Source organism: Aegilops tauschii, chromosome 5, assembly GCF_002575655.3.
Source record: "Aegilops tauschii subsp. strangulata cultivar AL8/78 chromosome 5, Aet v6.0, whole genome shotgun sequence".
Taxonomy (NCBI): domain Eukaryota; kingdom Viridiplantae; phylum Streptophyta; class Magnoliopsida; order Poales; family Poaceae; genus Aegilops; species Aegilops tauschii.
This window is the reverse complement of record NC_053039.3, coordinates 413,846,628-413,860,958: the sequence shown is the minus strand read 5'-3', so window position 1 is coordinate 413,860,958 and position 14,331 is coordinate 413,846,628. Positions and strand designations below refer to the sequence as shown.

The 14,331-nt window shown below is 43.8% G+C and overlaps 1 protein-coding gene across 1 annotated transcript; it reads left to right on the top strand.

Moving 5' to 3' along the window:
- The first annotated feature begins 4,185 nt into the window (after positions 1 to 4,185).
- LOC109744375 (protein FAR1-RELATED SEQUENCE 5-like) lies at positions 4,186 to 5,466 on the top strand. Its single transcript, XM_045228677.1, has one exon. It carries the CDS (start codon positions 4,186 to 4,188, stop codon positions 5,464 to 5,466), a length of 1,281 nt encoding a protein of 426 aa, XP_045084612.1.
- Positions 5,467 to 14,331: the final 8,865 nt, after the last annotated feature.

Genomic DNA, 14,331 nt, shown 5'->3' with positions numbered 1-14,331 from the left:
CAACTCACGCCACCTGGAACACCACAACGTAATGGTGTGTCCGAACGTCGTAACCGTATTCTATTCGATATGGTGCGTTCTATGATGTCTCTTACTGATTTACCACTATCGGTTTTGGGGTTATGCATTAGAGACAACTGCATTCACTTTAAATAGGGCACCGTCTAAATCCGTTGAGACGACACCGTATGAACTATGGTTTGGCAAGAAACCTAAGATGTTGTTTCTTAAAGTTTGGGGTTGCGACACTTATGTCAAAAGGCTTCAGCCTGATAAGCTCGAATCCAAATTGGAGAAGTGCGTCTTCATAGGATACCCTAAGGAAATAATTGGGTACACCTTCTACCACAAATCCGAAGGCAAGATCTTTGTTGCCAAGAATGGAACCTTCCCAGAGAAGGAGTTTCTTTCGAAAGAAGTGAGTGGGAGGAAAGTAGAACTTGATGAGGTAATTGTACCTTCTCTCGAATTGGAAAGTAACACATCAGAGAAATCCGTTCCCGTGATGCCTACACCAACTAAAGAGGAAGCTAATGATGATCATGAAACTTCGGATCAAGTTACTACTGGACCTCATAGGTCAAACAAAGCACGTTCCGCACTAGAGTGTTATGGTAATCCTGTCTTGGAAGTCATGTTATTAGACCATGGCGAACCTACGAACTATGAAGAAGCTATGATGAGCCCAGATTCCGATAAATGGCTTGAGGCCATGAAATCTGAGATAGGATCCATGTATGAGAACAAAGTGTGCACTTTGGTGGACTTGCCGGATGATCGGCAAGCCATTGAGAATAAATGGATCTTCAAGAAGAAGACAGACGCTGATGGTAATGTCATCATCTACAAAGCTCGACTTGTCACAAAAGGGTTTTTTTTACAAGTTCAAGGGGTTGACTACGATGAGACCTTCTCACCCGTAGCGATGCTTAAGTCAGTCCAAATCATGTTAGCAATTGCCGCATTTTATAATTATGAAATCTGGCAAATGGACATCAAAACTGCATTCCTTAATGGATTTCTTAAAGAAGAGTTGTATATGATGCAACCGGAAGGTTTTGTTGATCCTAAAGGTGCTAACAAAGTGTGCAAGCTCCAGCGATCCATCTATGGACTGGTGCAAGCATCTCGGAGTTGGAATATACGCTTTGATGTTGTGATCAAAGCATATGGTTTTATACAGGGACACGTCTAGTGGGCGGTCGGCTGCCCACTAGTGCGATCGAGCGGCCGGCCTAAAAAGGTAAGCCCCTGTCCCCCGTGGTATAGAAAAGGAAGGGGACAGGCGGCCACCAAACCGAGGCGATGGAGCGCCCAGTCCCGAACAGGAAAGCACGATCCCCATGGGACCAGCTGTCCCCATGCTCGCTCACCCCCACGCCCCAGCCCCTCCCACGCTATCTTGTCCTCCACGAAAGAAGGGGATCCAAGGCTCCTTCTTCCTCCTCATGTACAGCCGCCATGGCAGCCCAAAATTAGAAGAAATTGCTTCAAAAAGTTGATCTGAAGGGCAGGGTGATCAGAGCCATACCAGGCATCAACAAACAGGCAAGTAATTCCTCTCTGCCCCTCTTCAGTTCTCCCCCTTCTTGTACTGCATCTATAAACACCCTTCTCCATGGATCTATCAGCAAATCCATGGAGAAAGCTGCCACATCACCCCATTGTCAACATCACACCACCCCCACCCCCCATGAACGCATCTGCACACTAAACATGATTTGATTTGAGATCAAAACTGAACATGTTTTCTAACATGCATGCCAGGCAAGTCCCCCCCCCCCTGTATGTGTTCAGCAAGCCAACCAAGACATATTTTCTGGCCAACTAAAACATGATTCTAGCCAACTGAACATGCATGCTGGCCAACTGGTATATGCATCCTGGCCAACTGAAACATCTATTCTAGCCAGCTGAACACATTGACTGTGCAACTGAACATGGATGCTGGCCAACTGATATATGCATCCTGGGAAATTGAAACATCTATTCTAGCCAACTGAACACACTGACTGTGCAACTGAACATGCATGCTGGCCAACTGATTTATGCATCCTGGGAAATTGAAACATCTATTCTAGCTAGATGAACACATTGACTGTAAAACTAAACATGCATGCTGGCCAACTGATATATGCATCCCGGCCAACTAAAAGATCTATCCTAGCCAACTGAAGACATTGACTGTAAAACTAAACATGCATCCTGGCCAACTGATATATGCCTCCTGGCCAACTGAAAAGATTTATTCTAGCCAAAACCAAAAATCTGCAGTACGACAGCTAAAACACAGGAACTTTTGTGAAAGCTACACAATGATCAATAGCAACATCTCCAGCTATTTGTGGAACAGAGAAAATAAACAAGGCTATTGAAGCCATAAACCATATTAAAGTAGTCACGCATATATACTTGTCCCACACATATATTCTGGTAGCACACCTATTGCAAAGCTATAGTGTAAAAATATGTTCAAATATACTTGAAGTAAAAACAGAAACGATGATGAAGAACATATGTCTATAGTCTGTCATCCAATTCTTCTTTCTTCTTTCACCTGGATTTTCCATCTCAAAGTGTAGCATCGAATTGTGTCCAAATTATGTGCAGAAAAATCTGAATCAGCTCCTTGCCAACATAAAACCTGCGGATCGTTGCAACAAACAGAGGAAAAAGTCAGAAAAACTCTGTAGGAAAGAAAGTCATGTTCTTGCCAACTATTTACTGCAAATTGTGCAACTAACATAACAAGTCTATGCAAAAAAAAATGCATACCTGTTATAATAAAAGATTCTGCTATAGGCATGTTGCTTTTGGAACTAAGATTGTCATAAAATGTTGTGCAACTGCCTATTTACTAAGTTTTTAGGTTCTTTGAAACACTATTTGATGATTAAAACTTGACATCACTTCCTTCTTTTTATATGTAGTGGATGTGTGGCAGCAACCAGAAAAAGAAAAAAATGCTTGATCTCAGTGAGTTGCCTCCTAATCTCAATGAGCTTCCTCATGATATGGATGAGCAGCAACCCAGCATACCACAAGGAAAATGGACAGAAAATGGGCGCTCTGTTTACTACACGCAGACAAGTCGTGGGCCTAACCCTATGGGCCATGACAATGTGGCAGGGCAGTCATCAACCCGTGGTGCCCCTGTAGTGGTGTCTTTGTAGTCAGAGAGCCATACTCTTAATGACACGGGCACCGCGGCAAATGTTCCTGGTCCAACCAGGACTGAGCTCGGAGCTGGGGCTGTTGACGGTGCTGTGGAAGGAGAAGGAGAAGATGAGGCTGGTTCTCAGCCAATGGAACCCTATGTTGGCATGAGGTTTGACACCCTTCAAATTGCTAAGGATCACTACAACAGCTACGCCCTACGGATGGGTTTCTCTGTAAAAATGAACACCTCTAGGCGGATAGCTCGCACAAATGTATTGGTAAAACAACAGTTTTGCTGCAACAAGTACAAGAAGCCAAAAGCTGATGATGGAGGAGCTGAGGCTCCTCCTGTCCTGGATCCTATACCAGATCCAAAACCTGTTGACAGTGATGAGGAGATGGAATAAGAACCTCCAATATTTGCTGAAGAGGAGGCTGGTACTAGTAAGACAAAGAAGAAGCGCAAACGCGAGACAATAAACTAGACTCAATGCAAGGTGAAAATGTTGGTGAAGCTGATAGATGGGCGATGGGAGGTGACGCACTTTGTTCGTGACCACAATCATCCGTTGGTGAACAAAACTTTGTTGTCCAAATACGTGAGATCCCACCAAGGCATCTCTCCTGATGAAAAGGAGTTTTTGCGCATCTTGTATAACTGCAACTTGACTACAGGTGTGTTTCTATATCCCTTACAGAATTAAGTTTCCCTCTAGGCAGTCCAGTGTGCAACTCTTATGGTACTGGTGTGCAACTAAAATGCCTTAAGTGTGCAACTAGATTACCTTCACTGTGCAACTACATAATGTTCATGTGCAACTAGATTACCTTCACTGTGCAACTACATAATGTCCTGTGTGCAAAGTGCAAGTGTTTTTTAAAAGGTGCAGTTGGTTGTCCATTTCCTACAACTATCTTCTGTGCCAACACATATCGTATTATTGTGCAGCTGGATATGTGCATTCGTGCGACTAATAAAATGTATATTGTTTCTTTTTGTATTATGTAGGACGTATGATGCATGTAATGGCAGAGTTCTATGGATCTGAGATGATGGTGCCGTTCGGACCAAAGGCAATAACAAATCTATGTACAAGTTTCCGTAGAGATGACACAAAGGAGGGTGACATGATTGAGACAATTGCGCACTTCAAGGATATACAAAAAACAGATCCAGACTTCTTCTATAAGGTAAAATATGATGAAGAGGACAGAGTTGTCAACATATTTTGGGTGGATGGCTCAGCTCCAAAAGCTTATGCGGAGGCATACCACGATTGCATATCGTTTGACACCACCTACATGACCAACATGTACAATATGCCATTCACGCCCTTCATCGAAATAAACCGACATGGCCAATCTTTCATGCTGGGTTGCGCGTTCGTGAGGCAGGAGTTGGCATCGAGCTTTGATTGGGTCTTCGGAGCATTCCTAGAGGCTATGGATGGCAAACCTCCTGACAACTTGATCACTGATCAGGATGGTGCAATGAGGCAGTCAATACAGAGCATCTTTCCAACCACCATGCACCGCTGTTGTCGATGGCACATCATGAAAAAGGCTCAGGAAAAAGTTGGTTGGTTGCTGTGTCGGAATCCAGGGCTCTCTGATGATTTCAAGTACTGTGTTGACTTCAGCTTCACTATAGACGAGTTTGAGCAGAATTGGGCTGGGTTAATGATGAAGTACGAGGCTATGACACACACGCACTTTGAGAAGTTGTACGAATACAGGTCAACTTGGGTGCCGTGCTACTTCAAACACATGTTCTTCCCCTTCCTACAGTTTACACAGCGTAGTGAGGGGTTCAGCGGCGTCCTAAAAAGACATGTGATCCCACACAACTCAATGTTGAACTTCATCAAGCAATATGAAAAAATTCAGAACCACATCCTTGCCAAGGAAGGCTGCAATGATTACAGGACAGAACACCTTGAGATTGAGCTATGGTCCAACTTCCCAATAGAGAGGCAAGCTTACGAAACCTACACTAGGGACCTTTACCGCATGTTCAGAGAAGAGTTTGAGCTGATTGGACGTTATAATGCGTTCCAAGTTGGTGCTAACCTTTTTGAGCTCAGACCAAACCAGGAATTTGTTGCCAAATATGGTTCTCGAAACTACTTCGTGCAGGCAAGGGTGGAGGACGGTTCCTATTTGTGTGAGTGCTGCAAAATGGACAAGGACGCCATGCTCTGTTGCCACATCCTCAAGGTGTTCACCCATCTTGGAGTTGATGTCATACCGGAAAGGTACATGCTAAGACGGTGGACACCTACTGCTGTCCCTAGTGCGTCAGGATAGGGTATGAGCAACTGGATGAAATGCCTCCTCAATCAAAGAAGCAGATAAGGGAGAGAAACATGATATTCGATTTTTGGAAACTAGCCAAGTTTGCGAGTGGCTCTGATACAGCACAGGCCATTGTATACAAGCATATGCGCGGAGCACGTACCGAGATTGGCCACCTGAACAAGTCCAAGAAAAAGAAAAAAACGGCTGCTGCTACGGGGCCATCAGATGATGGCAACCCTCGAGGACCTCCTCCACCTCCAGGCCCTACATGGCATGCTCCGCCACCTCCTCCCCCGCCTGGACCAACAAGCAGTGCCCCGCGTGCTCCTCCCAATGGCCCTACAGGCAGCACTCAGGGGGCTCATCATCTAGGTAATTCCCTGCCCCAACTCCCCATCTAACTAGGTGTGTAACTTCAATTGCACACATCATGGTGCCAGTTGCACAGAACAGGCTACCTAGTTGCGCACGCCGTGTTAGTTCGAGCATCAAGATAACACAACTAACTTGTTTGTCCTGTTCTGGCTATAGGTGATGGCAACCCTCGAGGACCTCCTCCACCTCCTGGCCCAACACGGCATGCTCCGCCACCTCCTCCCCCGCCTGGCCCAACAAGCAGTGCCCCGCGTGCTCCTCCCAGTGGACCTACATGCAGTACTCAGGGGGCTCATCACCCAGGTAATTACCTTCCCCAACTCCAAATGAAACTAGGTGTGTGACTTCAGTTGCACACATCATAGTGCCCAGTTGCACAGAACAGGCTAGCTAGTTGCATGCGCTATGTTAGTTTGAGCATCAAGATAAAAAAACTAACTTGTTTTTCCTGTTCTGCCCATAGGTGATTACAATCCAAGTACCATGACGGGCTGTGCTACTACAGGTGTTTTTTTCAACTTAACTTGCACACAGCAACTAGTTAGTTGCACAACAAGGGCTGTGTGGTTGCAGAGAACATCAGTGCTGGTTGCACAAAAAAGTACTAAACTTTTTATATGATTATTACACAGGTGATCGAACACAACCTCGTGATGGTCCTACTACCCCGTTGGAGGCTGCATCCCCTGCACAAGCCTCGGATGATTTTGTGCCCAGGGATCCTCCAAGGTCTACTACAAAGGGTAGGGCAAAGTGTCGACGTACAAATCGGTGCTGGAGCTACACCCAAAGAAGAAAAACAAATGCAACCAGTGCCAATCTACAGAGCACACTGCTGGTGTGTGTCCACTCAGGCTGCTGTGATTCTCTTTCATTGTTTGTAACTTTGGGACAAAAAAGGAAAAGAATGATGGTTTTAGCAATGTTGGGACCAAGTGGACACATTCAGCATCTATGCTTTCTCTTATCTCATTTATGCTCCTTGAATTAGTTCATGCACTATGTAAAAAAAGGTTGCTATTTGTGCCTTTGGTGGCAACTAGTTAAATATTTAGTTGTTGAACAATTGTATGTCCAGTGCTCCTAATGTGTCAACAAAAGTGATGATATTGAGTTGCAAACGGAATTACTACTAGTGTGCAACTACAAAATCTGCTCAAAAATTGTGGAAACCAGCAACTGACCTAGTTCTTGTCGTATATGAGCAACTTCCTCCATGGGTCGGAGTTGTGCGGGCTGGTGACCCAATCATATGCCAGCTTCTTCCCGATGTTGAGTACTTCCTTGGGTTCGTAGTTGGGCAGTTGGCTACCGTTCCACTTAGTGGCGCTAAGCAGTGGGAATAGCCCACACTCATTGTTGCGTGTGGGCAAAAAAAAAAGAAAACTTGTCAGAGAAAATTAAAACCAAAAAAAGATAATGCACTCTGTGCAACTGTGCAACGGCTTATGTGCCACTGTGCAACTACTGATGTTACACTGTGCAACTGCTTATGTGCCACTATGCAACTACTTTTGTGCCGCTGTGCAACTGACTAGATAATCCATGAGAAACTCATAAAAATGAAAAACAGATTGCAGACTAGTTCTGTGTCTTATAAAAAGCTAAAGATTGCACATGTAGAAAAATTTAAAAACTACAAATTGATGGTAAGAAATTGAGAAGAATGCCATGCTTATTGTCTTACTTGCGGAGCTGCTTCGGTACGTCAATGTCAATAATCTGGAAGTGCTCGATGCTGAACTTTGGGTAATGCTTCCTCAATAGCTGGCGTACTGCCCCCGCGGATGGTAGAGGCGGTGGTCATCAGCTCAATGTTCTCCAGCTTCCTGTTTGAATCGAGAACTTCAAAGCGTTCGTCCCTCAAGTTGACATTGAACACCCAATAATGCCTCCCTCCCTCTTTATCATTTATATCAACGCACTCGAGCACCGGCAGCATGACCTACACGCATGAACGATTCAGACACAGATACACGATATAGGGTAAGAAAAAACAGTAAAGAATTGGCGAAGTTAAAACAAGTAGCCATAAAGTATTTGCCAACTAAAAGATGTGTCATGTGCAACTGAACATGTTATGAGTGCCAACCAAGAGATGGATCATGTGGGCACAACACTCACCAAGTCTTGCTTGTCGAGACGGTTCTTGTAATCAAACTTCTTGTTTATCTCATTCACATTGTGGATCCCTTGCTTTAAATTGATCTGCAGAAATTATAAGCATGCCTCAAACTACTTACTAGATGAAACGACTCCCTGAATTGGTAAACAAAAGCGCTACAGAAAAAGAAGAGGGGAAAAAGGTTTTGAAAAAACTTACAGAAAACCTTAGTGGCATAACGACCTTCTTTGACCCTTCTAGTAAGTTATCCATGATATATAAGATTCCAACCTCAATAACAATTCTTGACAGCCATTGAACCGGCTTCATGGAATCAACTAACTCCTTTAAAGAAATGTAGAAAGCACTATACCTGATTATCTCAGGGCTGAATTTTTTTAAAGAAATGAAAAGACAAGTTAGCTCGAAGGGTCACAGCAACAACAAAAATGTGTATGAAATTAAAACAAAACAGTGTGCAACTAAAAGCCCCATTCTGTGGAACATGCTCTGCTTTCTGTGCAACTAAGTGGGTGGTCTTGTGCAACTGAAAAGGATATGTATGTAGGCTGTGGGGTGTTGGTTTACCTGGTAGCCTCATCATTTGCTCCTGGGTGATGCCTGACCCAATACATGAGGGCAGCGTAAAGCCTGTTGACTGCCTCATTAGAGCTGAACATCTTCTTCTTGTTGTAATCAATGAATGGAGACCTTTGAGATGTTGCGGGCCTTATTACCCTCCTGTGTCTTCGTGCAACAGGTGGTCCTGAAGAACTGCTCGTGCCAACTTCTGGTTCTGCGCATATCGGGGTGTGGCAACTGTCTGGTGATCCAACATCTGGCTCTTGAGCTATTGCCTTGCCAGCATCAGCAGCAGCGCATCCTTCATTCACAGCTGCTGGGTGCAACTCACCCTCATCTATGACAAACACACCGGCTTGCGCTGTTTCTGCTGCTGGAGCAGGTGCTGAAGCATCACCATCTATGCTGAGGTCAAAAGATGGTGCATCATAGAACCCATCACCATGATAGCTGCAAGAGATTGATCTGCGTATGGGTTCAAGGCCCAGGGCATCTCCTTGCGGTACATACACAGGTGCATCATTCGCTAACTTGGTTCGCAATAGTGTTGTAGTTGGCAGCCTTGGAGGCTTTCACCTGCTTACAATGTTGAAGACATCCTCTTGTGTTAATGAGTGCTAAAAGTCAGCTCTTGGTGATGCAGGCTTGCTTGGCTGCTGTGTGCTAGCTCGTGGGGACGACACTTTGGCAGTTTGATCACCTCCTTTTGTGTTTGGCATTGAAGTTCTATATGAGTTGGCACCTTGGGGCTTGCAGTTGCAGTGATGCCTTCCTGAGCAGTAGTGGTGGTTTTGACTGTGACCACGCTGCTAACTGACACATCAGTTGGCACACTGGTATCTTCAGTTGGCATATTTCCAATCTCAGTTGGCAGCAACCTAGCAGAACTTGGCACCCCTGCATCAATTGTTGTGGCACGCAATTCTGTCTCGTCTCTGAACCCCACACCTTTTGTGCCCTGTTCCCCCTTTGTGCCCTTGGCAAACTTGACAATCTTTTGCTGCTTAGCTGGTTTAGGTGGGACTGCTGAAAGAGGAGTCTTCCCTTTGATCCGTTGAACTCCTGTGATGGTGGTTGGCTCTCTGCTCACTACTGTTGGCATATCAGTTTGAACCACAGCTTCCTTGACCACATTTATTTCAGCATCTGCACTCACCATCTTCTTCTTGGTTTGAGGCAACTGCAGATTCTTCTTCATTGAAACTTCTTTGCGCTTCTCGACCACGTGACGCTTTGCCATGGATGCTGCCTTGCTCTTGCTGCAGCTTACATCTGGAAGCTGCTTCAAATATTCCTTGTATTTTTTTCTTTGAATGAACCCAGCCAAGACCCTTTCCTGCTTCCTCCATGTCAATTTGATTCTTTTCAGCCTCACTTGCTAAGAACATGCTCTGATCAACGGCAAAGTTGATGTTCTCACACATCTCTTTGTCACTAAAATCTAGCAAGGGAAGGTGGTTGGGAAAGCTGGCTTCAAGTTGCATAGCTTGAACATATCAATGCTGCCCTGAGACTCTGCTTCGTCGTTTTTCTTTGACTTCAGCAAATCCTTGTCTTTCCAGCAAGTTTTGTCAATCAACATCTGAAGTGTGCTCTTGCTGCTCAATGAATTACTGTTGCTGGCAGGGTTGGCGGAGCTGCAAGTCCTCCTGGATGTGTTGCCGCCTGTACCACCAGAACCAGGGGCGTTGTCATCATCATCATCGATGTTATCACTGCCTCCATTGGATCCCCCCTTGATCATCACCATCAACATCCCCGTCTTCTTCCTCATCATCTTCTCCCCCCTCACTGCCATCAACTGGTGCACCTTTGTCTCCGTCCCCCTCTTTGGCCTCATCTTCTTCTTCCTCCTCCTCTGCCTCACTATCTTCTTCCTTGTCCTCCTCCTCTCCTTTGGCCTCCTCTTCTTTCTCCTCTTCTTCTTCTTCTTCCTCCTCCTCCTCCTCTGCATCTTCTTGTTTGTCATCCTCCTCCTCTGATTCATCCGCATCTATGTCCTCGTCATCATCAACATCTAGCGCTGCTTCCATTTCCTCATCTTCTTCTGACTCCTCCTCAACAAACTCTTCTTCTTCTTGTATAGTCAAAACTCGTCTCTTTCTTTTTGGAGCACGGCGTGACGTACCGGTTCCCATTGATGGCTGCTGTACGTAGGGATCAATATCCAGCTCCTCGTCATTGATCTTGGCAACTGCTTCAATGAAGGTGCCAACCTTTTCAGTTACAGCCTTGCACAGGTCATTAACCACTTTGGCAATCTTTGCCTTTTTCTGCATCAGCGCAAAAAAAGATTCAGTACTGATTCAGTTAGAAAACATTTAAAAAAAGGAAAATGTGTGTAACTGACCATGATGTGTTAAGCAAGCCGACCAATACACATTTTCTGGCCAACTAAAAACATGATTCTAGCCAACTACACATGCATTGTGGCCAAAAATAAATATGCATTCTGCCAAGTTGATGTCATTGGTTGCAAACGAACACATTGACTGTCCAAAGAATATGTGCAACCAAAAAAGCATATATGTGCAACTAAACATACATCCCAGCCAACTGAATCCTGTATTCTTGCAACTAAAAAGGCATATATGCGCAACTGAACATACATAACAGCCAAAAGAAAATGTTGGCAACTGATACAAACTTTTGTATCAAAAAGACTAACCTGCGGATTGTAGGTTATTGGTAACTTGGATGCCACGAATGCTTCAGCTTGCAAAATACCACCAAACAGTGGTGTCTGCTCCGTGCCCCTATACTCCTCTTTAAACTAATGTAAAAAAAGAGAAAAACAAAAGAACAATGTTATCAAAACAGATGTGTGTGTTGAACGAAACCAAACATTATAACCTATGCAACTACAACAAGATACTGTTTAGACAATTCGATTCTACATATATGCAACTGAACAAAGACAATAAAACTGTGCAACCCACATGGCACCTAAAAAAAGTTTCTGCCAACTGATGTCACACATGTGTGCAACAAGTAAAATTGTGCAACTTAAAACAGATGGTGTGCCAATTAAAAATGAACATGTGTGCAGATGCCCAACTTAAAGCTACAAGCTGTGCAACTACATGAATTGTTGTGCCAACTGATCACAATTTTTGTGCAACATAAAAAGAAGACACTGTTGGAAAAAACAAAGAGAACTCACTTGTAATTTGCCGAACACACCAAGAGAGATCGTGTCCTTTTTGATCACCTTGGCAATTAGAATACTATCCCATGCATTCGCTCGTATCACGCAGTTGCTTACTGGGATATCATGAACGAGCGCATCAAGGTATAGTATCTGCACCAGACCCCACAAGGGAAAAAAGCCAAAGTTCAGTTATTATGAGGAGTATTTCAGCAAACTTTAACTGCACAAAGAAGAAGAACACATGGAAGTGCTCGTTTTCACTAACCATCAAGTGATACAAGCAGCAACAGACGGTTTGCTTCTCCTGGTCCATGTTCCGGAAAGCTTCATTTATGTGTTCTGCTACAAAGAGGCAGATGTTTGTGTTCTTGAGCAATTCATGATCTAGCACAAGTCCGTAGCACTTTGGGCTGAGCTTCAGGGCCGTGGTTGGTGCTAGAAAAGTGCTGAAGGCAACCGCAAGACAGGCCATAAAGAATGTGTCATCCGTTCTTCCAGCCATATCCTGAATCATCTTGCACCATGTAGTGATCTGGGGATGAGAATTTTCAGTTATGTTGAAAGCCTCTCTGAATCTCCTAGTTGCATCCTTGTCTACTACATATCTGACTTTTTGACCCCTGTTTGGGAGATCAAATAGCTTGTGAACACTATCAGCATCGACGCGGATCCTTCCCTTGCCTGGGAAAACCATTTCAGAGCTCTCTGGCTGGTAGGACTGCACCAGGAATTTAGTGAGGTCCGCTGGAAGTGTGTCTGATAAGTTCAAGAGGCCCCCGAACAACCTCGAAACTAGCTCAGACTTCTGCGGTGGGGATAGAGAGCTGTTGAAATTTGCAAACCGCGCTGGTGATGCCCTTATCCTGACCGCTTGTGATGGTCGCTCCATATCTTCCCCTGCAGCCACCTCAAGTGCTTCACCGCTAGCCTGTTGATGAGAAAATAAAAACATTAAGGAAACATTAAACACAAGAGAAAAAATAGGAATGGAAAAAAAACTAGCAATCATCATTTGGATCAGTATTGCAAAAACTATATAAACATAAAATGGATCATGCCAACTAATATGATGTTTTTGTGCAACTAATAAAGCTCATGATGACAACTGAAGACTACCAGTGTGCAACCTGCAAAAAAAAACTAAGAAAATATACTAGACCTGACAACTACAAAAAGTTATAGGGGATGTGCAACGATAAGAAATGATATTGCAACAAGATAACAGCAACTAAAAAAAGGTTTGCAAGAAACTATTCAATAGCTCATAAACACAAAAAACCCACATACCTCAGCATCTGCTGCGGAAGATGCGACAGCTCCTCCAACAACTGTTGCCTGCACAAAAATTGACCACTGAAGTCAACTAGAAGATGCCAACTTGTCAACTAAAACATGCCAACTAATGCCAACTAATGTCAACTATATTTAGATCAAGATGACCAGAGATGTCAACTAAAAGATTGTTATTGACCAACTGAAAACAAAAATAGTGGTGCCAACGGCTGCATAATTTCATCAGCGTCTAAAAAGCGAGAAACACTTATATTCAAGAATTTACTTACCCTAGAAGATGACTCAGATCCCCTTCCAAGTGCTGCACGTCTAGTCCGCTTTACAACACGAAACTGATCAGCATCCTAAGAAAAATAAAAAACATGAGCATGGGAAAAAACAAAAAAATTGTTATATGACCCAAACAAAACCAAAAAAGGGGCTTGCGTCATCAGCATGCCACTTACCTCAACTTCCTCTCCCTGCTGAACACTCCGCGCAGGTCGTGGCTGACGATTAGCAGGACACTTCGAGTTCCGGCGAAGCGATTGACTTCCAAAACGCTGATTAAGCAACCAAAGAAAACATGAAAAATGGAAATTAGCATACGTGCATAAGTTGAAAACAACTCAAAAACACAGAAAAAGTGGAAAAATACATCTTCTTCATTGCCATCCGCATATCCTCCTATTATAACCATTTTTAGCCTGTGGGGGAAATACAAGAAAAGAAAACATAGTTAGAAGATGTGCAAACAAACTAGAGAAATCATAAAAGGTTGCTTTGATCTCCAGACCTCTACACATAAGCATATTGCAAAAAACTATAAAACATGTGGACAACCAACTACTACAATGATGCATCCAACTGGCAGTCAACCTTGTGCAAACTGTACAACATATAACCAACTAAGTTTAACTGTGGCAAGTAATAACTAGGCAGAAAATAGTTAACTAAAGGCAACAAGCTCATTATGATTACTTGTGCAACTGGGACAAACAGAACTTGTGCAACAAATAATATACTATGTTAGAAAATTGGCAAGCATTGGAACTAATTTGCACAAATAATGGTCCCTAGTTGCACACAACAGGGGAAAACACATGAACAACCACATCCACAACAAGACTGAGAGATTGGGTAGAGCATGATGGAAAATTGGCAAACATTGGAACTAATCAAATAATGGTCCCTAGTTGCACACAGCAGGGGAAAACACATGAACAACCACATCCACAACAAGACTGGGAGATTGGGTAGACCATGTTGGAAAATTAGCAAGCATTGGAACTAATTTGCACAAATAAATGTCCATAGTTGCACACAGCAGGCGAAACACACATGAACAACCACATACACAACAAGGCTGAGAGATTGGGTAGACCATGTT